The sequence below is a fragment of the Borostomias antarcticus genome, assembly GCF_949987555.1.
Source record: "Borostomias antarcticus genome assembly, chromosome: 21".
In the NCBI taxonomy this organism is placed as follows: domain Eukaryota; kingdom Metazoa; phylum Chordata; class Actinopteri; order Stomiiformes; family Stomiidae; genus Borostomias; species Borostomias antarcticus.
The window spans coordinates 12,040,198-12,057,145 of record NC_140254.1 but is presented as its reverse complement, the minus strand read 5'-3'; the positions used below and the strand labels follow the sequence as shown (position 1 = coordinate 12,057,145).

The following is a 16,948-nucleotide window of genomic DNA, read 5'->3' as shown; positions in this document are numbered from 1 at the left end:
GAGAGAGTGTGTTGGTGTCTGGTAAACATGACCTGACTGCAGCAGCAAACAGAACAGCTTTTCCAATCACACCTCTGACCCGGCTTTAGAATTCTGTCTGTCGCCAGTCAGACACATGAGAGGGTGGAGAGGGTGTGTCTCAGGGTTTAATACAGACACATCCACGTCTGAGACTCGCTGGAAGAGAGACCGCTGGAGAGAGGTGTCCCACATACAGTCATGAATGTGTGTCAGGCAGCCCTCACCCATGCGGGGCTTGTATCGAGGCAGGGTTGAGCTAACGGCGCCTCATCTGAATAGTGTTAATCACCAGACTAACGAGAGGCAGGGTTGAGCTAACGATGCCTCATCTGAATAGTGTTAATCACCAGACTAACGAGAGGCAGGGTTGAGCTAACGACGCCTCATCTGAATAGTGTTAATCACCAGACTAACGAGAGGCAGGGTTGAGCTAACGTTGCCTCATCTGAATAGTGTTAATCACCAGACTAACGAAAGGCAGGGTTGAGCTAACGACGCCTCATCTGAATAGTGTTAATCACCAGACTAACGAGAGGCAGGGTTGAGCTAACGGCGCCTCATCTGAAAAGTGTTAATCACCAGACTAACGAGGCTCAGAGGCAGGAACAGGGACAGGCCGGTGCTCAGGTGGAGCGCTCTGTCGTGAGAGACATTCAGACCTCGTGTTTCGTTTACAGCTCACATTCAGCGCCGGTCTCGAGGGTGATGGTCGGCCAGCAAGGTCGCTTCTCATTCACCATGATGTCAGCATCAGGTCAGAGGTCAGTGAGAGGAGGCGGGAAGGAAGGTGTCTCAGTGGGCATTTATAAACAAACAAACACACACACAGAAGCGTTGGGGCCAGGTGAGGGAGGGGTGAGAGCTAGCTGGCCAGCCCGAGCTTGGATGAGGAGGGGAGATAGGATATGATGTCTGGCACCTTGTCTAAATGTCCTTATCTGCCTGTCAGCCTTGCTGATCTACGGACTGAACAATGTCATAAATCAAGCCTGTGCTGTACGAATAATCTATCTCTGTCCTTCTCTCTCCAATATACTTTTATTGTTGGGCTCCTTATAATTTTGATGTCAATGCTTGTACTACAATAACTACATAACAATCCTTCCAGGCACAAATAATAATTTGCATGTTATAACTGGGTGACCAAACTGTGGATTGAACCAGGGTCCAGTACACAGAAGACATCCACTCATCAAACCACCTACACTACTTCAACCCAGTTCCAACTCGGGGCACAGGTCACGAGAGATAAATATTGAGGTTGCCACGGTTGTTGTACCTCTATCCCCCTCTTTGAGCCTCTCTTCACCCAACTAACCAGCCCCGAAGCCTGAACTGGCAACCAGAATCCGCAGATTCTATTGATCTCATATCAGACAAAGATCTCCAGGACACACAAGGAAACAGCTCCACTGTTCTGTCTTGTTAGACACACACACACACACACACACACCCGTGAATGTGGCTTGACATGGATGGCGGAGCATAAATTAACATTTGTGATGCACAAATGCCACAGCCTTCATGCTGCCATTGTGGAGAAGATAAGGCTTCCCTGGAGGTGGTTGCGTTGCCATGACATTTCTGTAAGGAGGCAAGCAGCGGCAGCAAGCTCACCTGCTGGTGGGACTGGAGAGAGATCCTTCCTCCCTGCTGGTGGGACTGGAGAGAGATCCTTCCTCCCTGCTGGAAAGGAACGCGCCAGGAACCTGAGAGGCAGGCGAAGGCAGAACTGAGAGGCAGAGGAAGCTGACTCAGGTTCAGATTACTACAGGTACACCTCAGAAAATTAGAATATTGTGGAAAAAGTCCATTATTTTCTGTAATTTAATTCAAAAAGTGAAACTTTCATGTATTCAAGATACTTTACACAAAGTTAAATATTTCAAGCCTTTCTTTATGATTGTACAGTATGTTCAGTATGTTCATTTATACACTCAATACATGGTGGGGGCTCCTTTTGCACAAATTACTGCATCAACGTGCATGGCATGGAGGCAATCAGCCTTGAAATATTTCACTACATGTGTAATGAATCTATAGTATATGAAAGTTTCACTTTTTGAATTAAATTACGGAAAATAATGAACTTTCCACAATATTCTAATTTTCTGAGATGCGCCTGTTTTTGCGTGGCTGTAAGCCAGCGCACCAATTATAGCAAATGTCCGGTTCTCACTCCCTCCCTCCCTGGCTTGGAACTAACCCCCTGAATGAGCTAGAGACACACGGTCTTCACTGGGGGGTGCATAGACATTGTCCAGAGGTCAATGCAGTGTCGCCGACCAACTCAGGTCCGAGGGTGCGGAGTCTTGCCACCACGCCACGTTCCACACCATGGACCCCGAAACTAAGCCCTTGAGTGGGCTAGAGACACATGGTCTTCACCGCTGGGTGCATGGAGATTGCTCGGAAGTAACTGTACTGTCCCCAACCAGCTCTCCGCCCCCGGTTATCTGGGTTTATCCCTTACCTTTGTCCAGCGCCGTTGTTTAGCGGTGAAAGGTGATGATGATAAGGGCCCACAAGCAAGCAGGGCCCACAAAAAACAAGAGGTCCCTCTTTCGATGACTAAATTATTCTGCATGTAGATCAGTCACACTAATGCTGCATCAGAATTCTAATTAAGCCACAAATAATGCAATACAGATGAAAAAAGTTTTAATTTCCTGAGCAATATCCCCCTTCTTAAATGGTTTGGTCCATGCCATGGTTCATGCTGGCAAGTCTCACCTTAACGTCACTGGCTGGCTGTCAAATACTAGCACTAATAGCCTAACGTTAAATCATAAACATCATGCCCATACATAAATCCGGGCACCAGAAAAGAGTGGAGAGAGAGGCCAGGAGAAAAGGCAGCAGAGCGGGAGCCCAGCATACAAGCATTTTTTTCCACAAGAAAGGTGAGAGTAGCTATGTTAAGATGGGCGGTAAGTTACCCACGGTCTCACATTAACCATGACAACGAGAGCCGTTAGCCTAGTGTGTGAAGAAAGTACTGTAGTATATTTTTATACGGTATTACATCAATACATTTGTATTACTCTCATGTAGTAATCCATTTTCTAAGAATAATGAATAAACTTCAATTCAGTAGGAACTTTGTTAACTTAAGTAGTTTAACATGCAGATGACAACAGATGCCCTGTCCTGAGTAAGCATTCCTTTGTTCCTGAGTCAATAAAGATAACACCTCTGAAGTCTGCAGTTGTAGCGTGATCTTAGGAGGACACAGGAAGAACCCCAAATTGCCCCATGTCCGGAGGGGGGCAGAGCCCAGTGACCTATTGACCAATTACAAGACTAGTTGACCAGATCTGTGTTAAATGTACATCCCTTATATGCAAATTTGTTTGTCATGTGATCTTGGCCTGAAGCCAAGTATATAAACTCGGATACCACCTTGTGAAATTCAGTACCGCCGAAAATCTGACCTGTTTGGCGTGCTCAATAAATTTGGTTTAACTGCATTTTGCTCCTGAAGATTCTTTCCATTTTTCTGCCCAAAAGTCAAGACGAGAAGAAACGACAGTACTAAGCTAGGTAGCTAACGTTAGCTAGTAAGCTTACGTTCTGGTAACAACTCGATCTGGTTAGCTAGCTGCTAGCTAACGTTAGCTACCATTAACTAGACAGCAAGCTACAGTTCTAGCAACCAGCGAACTACTGTTCTGGTAAGATAGCTGCTTGATAACGTCAACTACCCTTAACTAGACAGCTAGTAGCTACAGTGCTAGCAACCAGCCAACTACTGTTCTGCTAAGCTAGTTGCTAGATAACGTTAGCTACCATTAACTAGACAGCTACTAGTTCTAGTAAGCTAGCTTTCGCTAGCCAGCCTCAACCACTGCACTGTTCTAGTGAGGTGGCTACTGTTACCAGCTGGCACACTTGCAAATACTTCCTGTCCAAATAAATACATAAAAATCCAGTAGCAGCAGCCAGGACACGTTTCCATTCTCATGAATGTTAATTATAAAATTATAATGTGCTATGCTAGCTAGCCGGTCCTGTTGACATGTCTTTTTAAAACCTTTATGTGCTGCTACTCACAGAATCAGCTGTGGCCCCCTCTAATCTAGACACCCACTCCCAGCCCCCAGAAGATGCTTTAGATGGTGAGTGAGTGACTGGTAGACACTGGTTGGCTATTAAACTTATTAATAACCTACTGTACTGCTATGAATACATAGCAAAATGTAGATGTAAGTTAACCCAGGTTAAGATAGCCTACATATGAAACAGTTACATTACATAAAGAAATTCATGGTTAATAAATAAATAAATAGTAAAGTTAATTAATATAAATTCATATAGAGTTGATTTCTTTATTAAACTTTTATGTCCTGCTACTCACAGAATCAGTTGTGGCCTCGTCTGACCTAGACACCCACCTCCAGCCCCCAGAAGATGCTTTAGATGGTGAGTGAGTGAGGTAGACACTGGTTGGCTAGTTAAACTTATTACTGAACTACTGTACTGAATAGCAGCATGTAGATGTAATCCAGGTTAAGCCTACATATGAAACACTTACATTACATAAAGAAATTAATTAATAAATAAAGTGTTGTTAATTCATATAAATTCATATAGCCTAAGCTGAATCCCAAATCGCACACTTACGAAAGTGCAGAGCACTCGCGGCCTTGTGGCCTTACATGCGCGTTCCCGCTAGGTCCACAAGGGCTCAGAGTAGTCCCAAAATGGAATTGCTAGGCGCCACTGCCGCCATTTTGCGCACTTTAACCGCATTTACCGAAAGTCCGCAATTTCGCGGATTTAGGAGCAGAAAATACCCACAGTCCACCGCGTCTCATGTGACACAGTGCTTGAGTGCATCCAAGTCATGATCCGAGTGCATCACACATAAATGATGACATTTGCCAATAACACAACATTTATCTGGAAATCCACATGCTGCAAACATATCCCACCAAACATCATTTTAAAATCATTATTAAATTAAAACAGACATCAGTCGGTCAATTTGAAGAGCCGAGCGGAGAGTTGAGGAGCGCTTCAGAGCAGCCTCTGCCTCGGAGGGACGCGGCAGCCAATAAAAACGAAGTGGGAGGGGCATTGAGCTAAACTGGCTTGGGAATCGTTGGCACGTTGTTGGAAGTGCTGTCCTATTTAATTCACGGCCCTGCACCCTCTGGCCCTTCCAGCTGATGTCAATTAAGTGCTCAGGCCGCAAGTGCGAGGGGCCGCAAGGGTGGTTTGCGCACTCAGATTGGGATTCAGCTATAGAGTTGATTTCAGTTTAAATGCTGATTTGTTCAGCTCATTTTTGTTATTTTAGAGAGGGTATTTGCTCTTGAAATAAGAGAGGCGTTTATTAGCCAATCAACAGCCGCCTAGCCAGCTTCCTGTAGACTCTACAGTGCTACATATATCTGCTGAGAGTGCCTCCATCAAACAGTAAGAGGCACGGTGATGCTGGCTTCAGTAGATATGCACCAATGATTTGGAACATGCTCCCCCTCACATTAAACAATTAACCTCAGTTTTAAGAGGCAGCTCAACATTTACTTTTATGACCTTGCTTTTAATTGATTTCTTTTATCCCACTCTTCTCATTTTATTGTATTTTATTATACCATTCTATTTGATCTTACTTCTTTTATGGTTTTCTATTTTTATTATGTCTTAATTGATGTTTTGCTTTTAATGTCTCTTTTAAAATGCACTTTACTTTGACCATATCTCAATTGCTATGTATGTTTTTGTTTTAATGTCTCTTGTAAAGCACTTTGAACTGCATTTTGTCACGAAAGGTGCTTTATAAAGTTTAGTAGTAGTAGTAGTAGTAGTAGTAATGTAGAAGTAGTAGTAGTAGTAGTAGTATCAGTAGTAGTATCAGTAGTAGTAGCAGCACCACCACCATCACAGTAACCTACAAGAGTAGTAGTAGTAGTAGTAGTTGTAGTAGCAGTAGTAGTAGTAGTAGTAGTAGTAATATAAAATGGTAAATGGACTGCACTTATATAGCGCCTTTATCCAAAGTGCTTTACAATGGCCTCCCATTCACACACCAATGACGGCAGCTGCCAGCTAACCTGCTCATTGGGAGCAATCTGGGGTTCAGTGTCTTGCCCAAGGATGTGGACAGGAGGAGCCAGGATTCGAACCGACCCTACGATCATTGGACGACCCGTTCTACCTCCTGAGCCATAGCTTCCCCATATAGTAGTAGTAGTAGTAGTACAACTAGCAGCAGCACCACCACCACAGTAGCCTACATGAGTAGTAGTAGTAGTAGTAGTGGTAGTAGTAGTAGTAGTAGTGGTAGTAGTAGTAGTATAGTAGTAGTAGTAGTATAGTAGTAGTTGTTCAGTTTACTTTATTCGCAAACACAATAAAAACATAGTGGGGAATAAAACAGTAGAAATAGAATCACTAAAACCCATGAAGCCAAGAGATAATACAATACAAAATAATGGTTGTCTGTGCAATGTTCCTACTGCTAGTTCAACTGAGTGATGACTGTTGGGGCAAAGCTCGTTTTATGATGTATTGTTCTGCACTTTATAATAAGACTAGACTATAAACTATAATAGTATAAAGACTATAAACCTTCGCCAAGAAGGAAAAAGCTGGAATACGCTGTGCAGAGGGTGAGACTCATCATTTAAAATGGAGCCAGTTATTCTCTGTAACTGCCTTGTGTACAGAGACGCTGGGTCAAGCTGTGGCTCACCAATCAGCCTGCTAGACTGTTTAACCATTTGAGTGAATTTCTGTTCTTTAAGGATAGGTTTCCAAACCATGACACCAAAGAAAAGGATAGAATAGATTCAGTAAAAGCATGATAAAATAAGGTTGTCATGGTTTTGTCAGTGTGAAAATGAGACAGTTTCTTGAGGCAGAACAAACGCTGATGACCGTTTCTGCACACACCTTCACAGTGTTCTTCAAAGTTCAGTTTCCAGTCAATAATTGTCCCAAGATATTTGTAAGATTGGACATATTCCACTGTCTGACCCACATCCCTCCAGGTGTTTAACAATCAAGTTAAGAGGTTGCCTTGACATACTAAGTAACACTGATTTAGTCCCACCGCTTGCTCTGTCAAAGTGTCATACCCATCTATACGTGGACGACAGAATTTTGAATTGTATCATTGTCCTGATTTGGCCATGAAAAAGGTGCAATCCTTTCTCCAGATGCCCTTTGCTGATCTTAGACTTGTTCTGAATGCGCTGAAAAACAAATGCATATTGTTTTCTAGACCCAGAGATATTGGCTGCCTTGATTTTAATATTTCCTGGTTATCTGGTTCCTGTATTGAGTCACATTTCATAAATATTTTTGGTGTTTGGATTGACAACAAGCTGTCATTGAAATCCCATTTTGACAACCTTATCATAAAACTCGGGACAAAAAATTGGGTTGCATCCTACCTGACAGGCCGCTCCTACCAGGTGACAACGCACGTAGTCTGACTACGGGGGTTCCCCAAGGGTCTGTCCTGGGTCCTCTCCTTTTTTCCCTCTACACTACATCTCTGGGTCCTGTCATTCGCTCGCATGGCTTCTCCTATCACTGCTATGCCAATGACACCCAACTGGTCCTGTCATTTCCCCCTTCTGACACACAAGTGGAGGCACGCATAGCTGGGTGCTTGACTGACATCTTTGAATAGATGGCGACACATCACCTCAAGCTCAACCTGGACAAGAATGAGCTGCCCGCACCGGGACCTGGCCGTCATCATTAAAGACACAGTGGTGACGCCGACTTGGACTGCGAGGATTCTGGGTGTGACCCTGGATGACCAACTGTCGTTCTCCGCAGACATCACATCCGTCACACGTTCCTGCAGATTCCTGCGCTACAACATCAGGAGGATTCATCCCTTCCTCACTGATGAAACGACGCAGGTGCTCATCCAGGCCCTTGTCATCTCCCGCCTGGACTACTGCAACTCCGTCCTTGCTGGGGCCCTGGTGTCAGGGTACATTTTAACTCGCTTAAAGGTAATGATCAGGAGGACTTCCGGTTGGCAGAGCATGGAGTAGGAGCGTGGTTCTCTAGCTCCCACTAAACACGTATAATTCTCCTGTCTAAACCCTATTTTTCATTATATAACTTGGTTTTTCTGTATCTATATTAGAGGTAAAGTCTTCTCACATCTAAAGCGGCTTGGGGCTGGGGTAGTCTTCCTTCAGGAAACCCACTTAGATGACTCTGACCTCTGGCGGTTAGGTAAATGCTGGCCAGGACAGATTTTTCACTCTAACTTCAGGGGAAAGGCTAGGGGCACAGCTATCCTTATTGATTGAGCCCGCTGACACTATATCAGATAGGAATGGACGTTTTATTATTGTTTCAGGCAAACTTTACAATATGTCAGTGGTTTTGGCCAATGTGTATGCACCTAATGTTGTTGATGTGGAATCTTTCAATAGATTTTTTTCTCAACTTCCCAATCTCAATTCTCATTCTCTAATTCTTGGAGGGGATTTCAATTGCTTTTTGGACGCGGTGTTAGACCGCTCCTCCTCTATACCTGCCACTCTTAGCAAATCTGCTTGTTATATCAAATAATTTCTCCATCCATGGAGGTCCTTATATCCTACGGGAAGAGAATACTCGTTCTTTTCCCATGTCCATCACACCTATTCTCGAATAGATTATTTTTTTGTTGATAATTCCTTAATTTCAAGCCTTAAATCATGCAGATATGAAAGTATTGTGATTTCAGATCACGCTCCTCTTCTCTTCAACTGGCCTTCGCTGATGTTGAGCACAGAAGAAGGCACTGGAGACTGGATCCTTTACTGCTCTCAGATGAGGGTTTTCTACAACACATCTCCACACACATTAAGACTTTTTTGAGCATTGAAAACACCAGATATGTCTCATGCAACAATTTGGGAGGCTATGTAAGCTTATTTAAGGGGTGAAATTGTATCATTTGCGGCTTACAAAAAGAAGTGTTCAAAGCAGGAACAAACCGAAATTGCTAATCAGATTCTGAACATTGACAGACAATATGCTAATTCACCCTCTTCTGAACTATACAAAGAGCGTCTGAAACTTAAGACAGAATTTAACCTTCTTTCCTCTCACCAAATTGAAAGTCAGTTACTTCGGAGTAGAAGTTCTTTTTACGAGCATGGGGAAAAAACAGGTAAACTCCTGGCCAGTCAATTGCGTGGGTTGAGGGCGAAGCAACTTATTCCTGGAGTACGGATGGACAGTGGGGGTATAACATCGGATCAGAAAAGGATTAATGAGAAGTTCAGAGACTTTTATTCAAACTTGTACACTTCAGATTGTACAGTAGACTTCAATGTTATGGAAACGTTCTTTAGTAACCTAGACATGCCATCTCTTTCTCAAGATCTGAGAACCGACCTCGAGGCGCCCATCACCCAGGAGGAATCATCTATGCCATCTGGTAAATCTCCTGGTCCAGATGGGCTTCAGGCAGATTTTTTTAAGAAGTTCTCGGCTGAACTGACGCCTTTTTTATGTACTCTCCGACTCGTTTGACACTGGTGCACTCCCTCCTTCATTCAATCAGGCTTGCATTTCTCTGTTGCTAAAAAAGGATAAAGACCCACTAGATTGTGCTTCTTATAGACCTATATCGTTGTTAAATACAGATGTTAAGATCCTTGCCAAAGTCCTGGCCCATAGATTAGAGGATATTCTTCCATCTGTCATATCCCCTGATCAAACTGAGTTTATAAAGAGACGCCATTCATTTTCTAATATCCGTCGGTTATTTAACATATTATACCCCCCAAAACATACTGAGTCAGAATGCCTTGCCTTTATGGATGCTGAAAAGGCATTCGATAGAGTAGAATGGAATTATCTTTTTTTTACGCTACAAAAATTAGTTTTGGTCCTGTTTTCACTTCTTGGGTTAAACAGCTGTACATGTGTCCCTCTGCCTCGGTATTAACAAATAGTCAGTACTCAAAAGATTTTGACTTGCATTGTGGGACCCAGCAGGGTTGCCCCCTGAGCCCACTTCCTTTCACTATTACCATTGAGCCACTGGCGATTGCCATTCGTGGCAATGGGGGGATCCGGAGTATATGGAGGGGAGGAGCCGAGCATAACGTCTCGCTATATGCTGACGACTTACTTCTCTTTGTCTCAAAACCAGCCACTTCCCTGCCAGAGGCCCTCTCTGTTTTGGAGGTTTTTAGTACATTTTCAGGGTATAAGCTTAACTTAAATCAGAGTGAACTTTTTCCAATTAATAAGGAATCTCTTCAACTTAATTATGCAAATCTTCCACTGAGAGTGGTGATAGACCACTTCAATTATCTTGGGGTATGTGTCACCAGGGAATTTGGAAACTTATTTAAATCAAATTTCATAATTTATTTGATCAGGCAAAACAGATATTATCCAAGTGGTCCCCTTTGTCTCTTTCTCTTATTGGTAGAATACATTCAGTTAAAATGACCGTGCTTCCTAAGTTCCTCCATCTTTTCCAATGTCTCCCCATTTTCATCCCCAAATCATTTTTCAAGGCCCTTGACTCTTTAATAACAAATTACATTTGGAATGGTAAACAACCCCGGTTACGGAAAGCATTCCTTCAAAGACCCGAGCAGGCTGGGGGAATGGCTCTGCCTAACTTCCAGTACTATAACTGGGCAGCGAATATTTGTTGTTTGTCGTATTGGGTGCATTTTCACCTCGATTCCTCAGCCCCAGCCTGGGTAGCAATGGAGGTATATGCCAGTAGCCCAACTTCTCTGTCTGCCCTACTGGGTGCTGTTCTTCCACTAGTTTCTAGTATTCCCAACAGTAACCCAGTGGATTCCGATCTAGGCCCAATTCAGGAAGAACTTTGGACTGCAGGTCTTCTCACTTAGGAGGCCAGTTGCAGCTAATCATCTTTTTGCTCCTTCAGTGGCCGATGGTGCGTTTAAAGGCCAGAAAAGGCTTGAAATGCATTAGTGATTTATTTATTGGTGGTCTTTTTGCTAGCTTTTCTCAATTGACAGAAACCTTTGGTATTCCGAACTCACACGTTTTTAGATTTTTGCAGGTTAGGCATTATGTACAGCGGTTAATTCCCCAATTCCCTCATAAACCCCCAATTAATCCTGTCGATACGTTTCTTTCTGTAAACCCCACATCAAAAGGCATTATGTCTGACCTTTACAACCTTATTTCTAAGTTACACTGCCCCTCAATGGTGGCTATAAGAACTGCATGGGAGCAAGATCTAGATTCTACCTTCACTGATGATATGTGGGATTCAATCCTTGATCGAGTACACTCCATCTCCATGTGTGCTCGACATGCACTCTTGCAATTTAAAGTAGTCCATCGTATCCATATATCTAAAACCAAATTAGCTGGAATGTACCCAGATGTTGACCCTACGTGTGATAAGTGTAACAGTGCACCTGCCTCTCTTCTTCACATCTACTGGACGTGTCCCGTTTTATCTGAGTTTTGGTCATCGGTTTTTCAAACCATTTCTGAAACTCTTCACCACCAAATCGAGCCAGATCCTTTAACTGCCCTTTTTGGCATTGCTCAGGATTCGGATCTGCCTAAAGTAAAACTGAATGTATTGGCTTTTACCTCTTTACTGGCTCGACGAGTTATCTTACTGAAGTGGAGAGACTCTGCTCCTCCGTCCCACTCACACTGGCTTAGAGACATTACGTCCTGTATGAATCTAGAGAAAATCCGCAATACTATCCGGGGAACAGAGAGTACATTTTACAAGGTGTGGCACCCTTTTTGAGAAACCCACTACAGTCGTCTCTGAGTAGCTACCCACTTTCCTTATTATTATTTTTATTTTATTTTTTATTTTCCCCCCTTTTCTTTTCTTTCACCTACTCTCATATATTTAATTAATTTATTATTACTTCCTTCTGGACTTACTCCTCTGTTACTGCTAATAAGTCTAGCTACTGTTAATGTAAATTATTTTACTCCTGATTTAGGTTTTTCCTGTGATCAGCTATGTGTGTTTGTGGGTTGGTTGTTGGTTGGGAGGGTGGTTGGGTTTTGGTATGGGTGAGTGTTGTTTTCATAGAATACTCCACTGTACTGTAATCACATGTTACTATTGTCAATTAATTTTAAACCTTGGAAAGAAAGAAAGGTAATGATCATGTCCCTGCAAAAGACAATATATGAACATATTACATGAACAGGTCTGTCCAAATTATCTGTTTCAACATGTTCCAGTCAGTGCAGGCAAAACATTCCTGTAGTAGTAGCAGCAGCAGCAGCAGTTTTCAGGGTTCAAATCTCCAGCTGTCTGGCAGGTAAGGCCTTGTTGTCATGACATTCTGAACATACATATTTTAGTAGCTTTAGTTCCATTGTGTGTGTGTGTGTGTGTGTGTGTGTGTGTGTGTGTGTGTGTGTGTGTGTGTGTGTGTGTGTGTGTGTGTATGTGTACTTCACATGGTTACGAAGAGCTGAAAAATTACCTTACATCCTGAAGATGGGGGTCTCCCCACAAAACCCTCCACATCTCTACTAGAACTAAACTAAAACAAATATTACCCGGACACACACACAAACAAGCACACAGGCTTATAATGGATTGATGTGTCCATCAATAGCCCATCACTCCTACAGTACAAAGTTTGTTTGGTGTTGGAACAAGACCAAACACACACACACACAAACACACACACACACACTTCCTAATTTCATGTAAACATTCTCGTCTGTTCTGATTTCCCTCTGACTTCAACCCTCCGTCTGAAGCAGAAACCTCACACCTTTTTAATTAAGTCACATTTCACCAGCCCGTCAAGAAAGACAGATGGCTCCAATAAGGACAGATAAGGAAGTAATCATCTGAGGTCAACCCAGGCACCGTCCCAAGCCATTCAATAACCAACTAAGAGAAGCTGGAGGGACACACTACTCCTCTGAGAGAAGCCCCTGCATAGTGAAGAGATTAATACGGCTCCTACAGCAGTAGAATGAGGCATGGGGGATGTCATGATGTTCATTCACACTGAGGAGGACACAAAACCCCTGGAATCCCAGTTCCCACCCTGCGATTTCCAGCAGATATTAGAACCGTCTGTTGGAGCCAGTCCTCGTTACAGTCCAGCACCGCAGTGCAGACTGAAGAACTGGCTCTACTCCAGTCAATTAACTGCTGCAGTTGTAAATTTTGTGTTGCCTCTAAATGAGACCGTTGTATATTCAAGAGAGAGAGGGGATCAATAATAGGGGCTTTAATTGCTTTTCTCTGCTCTGTATTGATGGCTCATTAAACCACTACCTCACCTCAATGGCTGTCCATGGAAATTAAAGAGATAAATTAAGGTAGAGGCCTGGTTAGTAAGCTGGCTGGTTAGCTGGCTGGGTGGCTGGTTGATTACTGGGGTTAGGGTTAGTTACTGGGTGGCTGGTTGGTTAGCTGGCTGGCTGATTATTGGCTGGCTGGTTGGTTGGTTGGTTACTGGCTGGGTGGCTGGTTAGTTACTGGCTGGCTGGTCAGCTAGTTAGCTGGCTGTCTGGCTGGTTTGGTGGGTTGTGAATGTGATTAGTTTCTATGTATGAACAGGATTCCTTTCTATAATCAACTTACCTAAACTGACTCATTATCAGATATCTATCTATACGTCTAACGTCAGATCAGCCAGCAACACTCTGCTAACACCTGAGACTGCAACACTCTGCTAACGCCTGAGACTGCAACACTGCTAACACCTGAGACTGCAACACTCTGCTAACACCTGAGACTGCAACACTCTGCTAACACCTGAGACTGCAACACTCTGCTAACGCCTGAGACTGCAACACTCCGCTAACACCTGAGACTGCAACACTCTGCTAACACCTGAGACTGCAACACTCTGCTAACACCTGAGACTGCAATACCCTGCTAACACCTGACACTGCAACACTCTGCTAACACCTGAGACTGCAACACTCTGCTAACACCTGAGACTGCAACACTCTGCTAACACCTGAGACTGCAATACCCTGCTAACACCTGACACTGCAACACTCTGCTAACACCTGAGACTGCAACACTCTGCTAACACCTGAGACTGCAACACTCTGCTAACACCTGAGACTGCAACACTCTGCTAACACCTGAGACTGCAACACTCTGCTAACACCTGAGACTGCAACACTGCTAACACCTGAGACTGCAACACTCTGCTAACACCTGAGACTGCAACACTCTGCTAACACCTGAGACTGCAACACTCTGCTAATGCCTGAGACTGCAACACTGCTAACACCTGAGACTGCAACACTCTGCTAACACCTGAGACTGCAACACTCTGCTAGCACTCTGCTAACACCTGAGACTGCAACACCCTGCTAACACCTGAGACTGCAACACTCTGCTAACGCCTGAGACTGCAACACTCTGCTAGCACTCTGCTAACACCTGAGACTGCAACACTGCTAACGCCTGAGACTGCAACACTCTGCTAACACCTGAGACTGCAACACTCTGCTAGCACTCTGCTAACACCTGAGACTGCAACACCCTGCTAACACCTGAGACTGCAACACTCTGCTAACGCCTGAGACTGCAACACTCTGCTAGCACTCTGCTAACACCTGAGACTGCAACACTCTGCTAACGCCTGAGACTGCAACACTCTGCTAAAACCTGAGACTGCAACACTCTGCTAACGCCTGAGACTGCAACACTCTGCTAAAACCTGAGACTGCAACACTCTGCTAACACCTGAGACTGCGGCACTAAGACGTATTGGGGATGTGCTCCACATCGTTCTCTGTCTGATCTCCAGGCGTTAATTGCACACAGCCCCTGGTGTAACAGCCCCTGCCAGCCTCAGTAGCTCTCTTCCGGGAGGCGTTCATCATGGCTCAACACAGCAGTCCAGCTCCAATCTTCACACCTCAGACAGGCCAGAGGCAGGAAACTGGCGATGTGTTGATTACGAGCTGGTGATGGAGAGGCTCTGTCAGATGGACTCTTATTAAGTGGTAATTGCACTGCTAGTGACAATCACTGACAAATCAGACATGACGTGCTCCTGAATCCTGATGCCATATTTCACATGTTTTTGAAAATTTTTTCAAGGTGCCCACCCACATCCATTGTATGACCAAAACGGTGGTAGAGCAATTATCAGACTTTCTCAAAAGTGCTAGTTTTGTCAACGTTTTGATCTGAATATGTATATGATCTGTATATGATCATAAGTAACCTTAAAACAGGGCTAAACATGCATTTTCCCTTTACTACTCCTTTAATAAGAGCCCAGAGCCTTATTCAGAATGTGGACTTATCTGATACGCCAGCAGGGCTTCAGCAACTGTATAATAGGACGAGTCCAGAAACCTCTGCGTTTCCCAAAACTGAACCTAAAACATTGATGCAAATTTATGGACAGGTCCCGGACAGTTTCACCCCGGTTTTAGGCTAAGAGTCCCTTTTGCATGCCGTGGATATTCGTCACATTGACGAAGATAGGGGATAAGTATTCCACGTAAAAAACATGGTCTCAAGACGAGGGTGGTGACGTTCCTCGCACGAACGAGAGCTGCAGGGGCCGCCTCCATATAAATAGAGAAAGTTTCCAAGCAACACACCACAAGTGCAGCGCATCATCACGGGGGAAGAGGACTCGGGACCAACGCTCCTCAGCAATCACAGAAAAGGCTACCAAACAATATTCGTTACACCAAAGAATATCGTTGACAAGAAAATAACTTCAAAAGCAGAAGTTCAACTTGTTCGAATCCTCGGGAGAATTCCAGCGCCACAATTCTCAGCACCATGGACAGCGTCCCCGTCCGCGCGCTCGTCTACCTGGGCGTGTGTCTGTCGGTGTTCACGGTCGTCTGTCAGGGGCAAGTGTCACCGGACAACCGTGTCTCTTCACAAGAGGAGCAGTATCCGCTAGGATATGTCGCAAGAGGTTTGGTAAGGAAATATACGACGTTGTCATTTAATATGTTTACGAATATTTATTTTCTAAAACAATGTAAGGCCTATCATTGGCTTTGGCTATTACTGTTTTAACACCCAAACAATTATTGCGACATGTGTTGAAACACTCACTTGTGGACTATGGATTAATCGTATTTTAGTCCCATATACAACGACCTTCTCTTTACAAACACCTTAGTAATGGTAGATCTCTCATGACGTGTGGCGTCTTTTTTCAGGCCGACGCGCTCGAGGGACTTCTGGAGAATGGACCAGACAACAGGATAGGCCTGTCGGTGGAGAAGAAAGCCAGTGTCATCCCACGGGTAAGTGAACACACGGTCACAGATAACTTGGTTTAGGCCTATATCTGAACAACTTTAACCGTTAGTTGAATACAGGTTGAATTAGTGGATAATTTGTAGCCTGGTTGTCAACGAGGCCAATGTCTGTATGCTGGAACATTGTAATTAAACTTGAAACACATTTCTGTAACTATCGTCTCACGCAGTGTGACGTCGGGGAGCGTTGCGCCATGAAGCACGGACCGCGCATCGGGAGGCTGTGCGACTGTCTGCGCGGCACCGCGTGCAACACCTTCTTCCTGCGCTGCTACTGATCTCGCGGACACCTGGCTGTCACCCCTCACGCGCGCCCAAAAAAGTAACCATACGAGACCTTGGCTTGTGATACGCCCATGCACCTGTAACACTGTCTTCTTAATGTAAGTCTGCATGACTTTGTCTTGAATTGATTTGTTGTCTTCTCGACTTTATGGGGAGACGCACTGTGTGTACAAATGTATTTATTTTTATTTAATAAAAAACGATAACAAAGCTCCACGTGTCCTTTTATACCCTAACCTACTCCTATAATGAGGCTGGGCTGAAATGAGAACTACTTGGTAGATATTCCTCCTCTTTGCATAATAAAGGCTTAGCCGGCACGAATCAAGTCTTGTGGGAATCTGAGAGCCGTCCTTCAAATGGACAAGTGGTGATATTTGAATAACACCAGGCCCCAGACAGCGTGAGAACG

The 16,948-nt window shown here is 44.1% G+C and overlaps 1 protein-coding gene across 1 annotated transcript; it reads left to right on the top strand.

Moving 5' to 3' along the window:
- Positions 1-15,757: 15,757 nt before the first annotated feature.
- Positions 15,758-16,529, top strand: cart4 (cocaine- and amphetamine-regulated transcript 4; the record flags this gene model as incomplete). Its single annotated transcript, XM_084455295.1, has 3 exons — positions 15,758-15,904; positions 16,150-16,236; positions 16,422-16,529. The coding sequence occupies 3 exons, from the start codon at positions 15,758-15,760 to the stop codon at positions 16,527-16,529; spliced, it is 342 nt and encodes a 113-aa protein (XP_084311421.1).
- Positions 16,530-16,948: the final 419 nt, after the last annotated feature.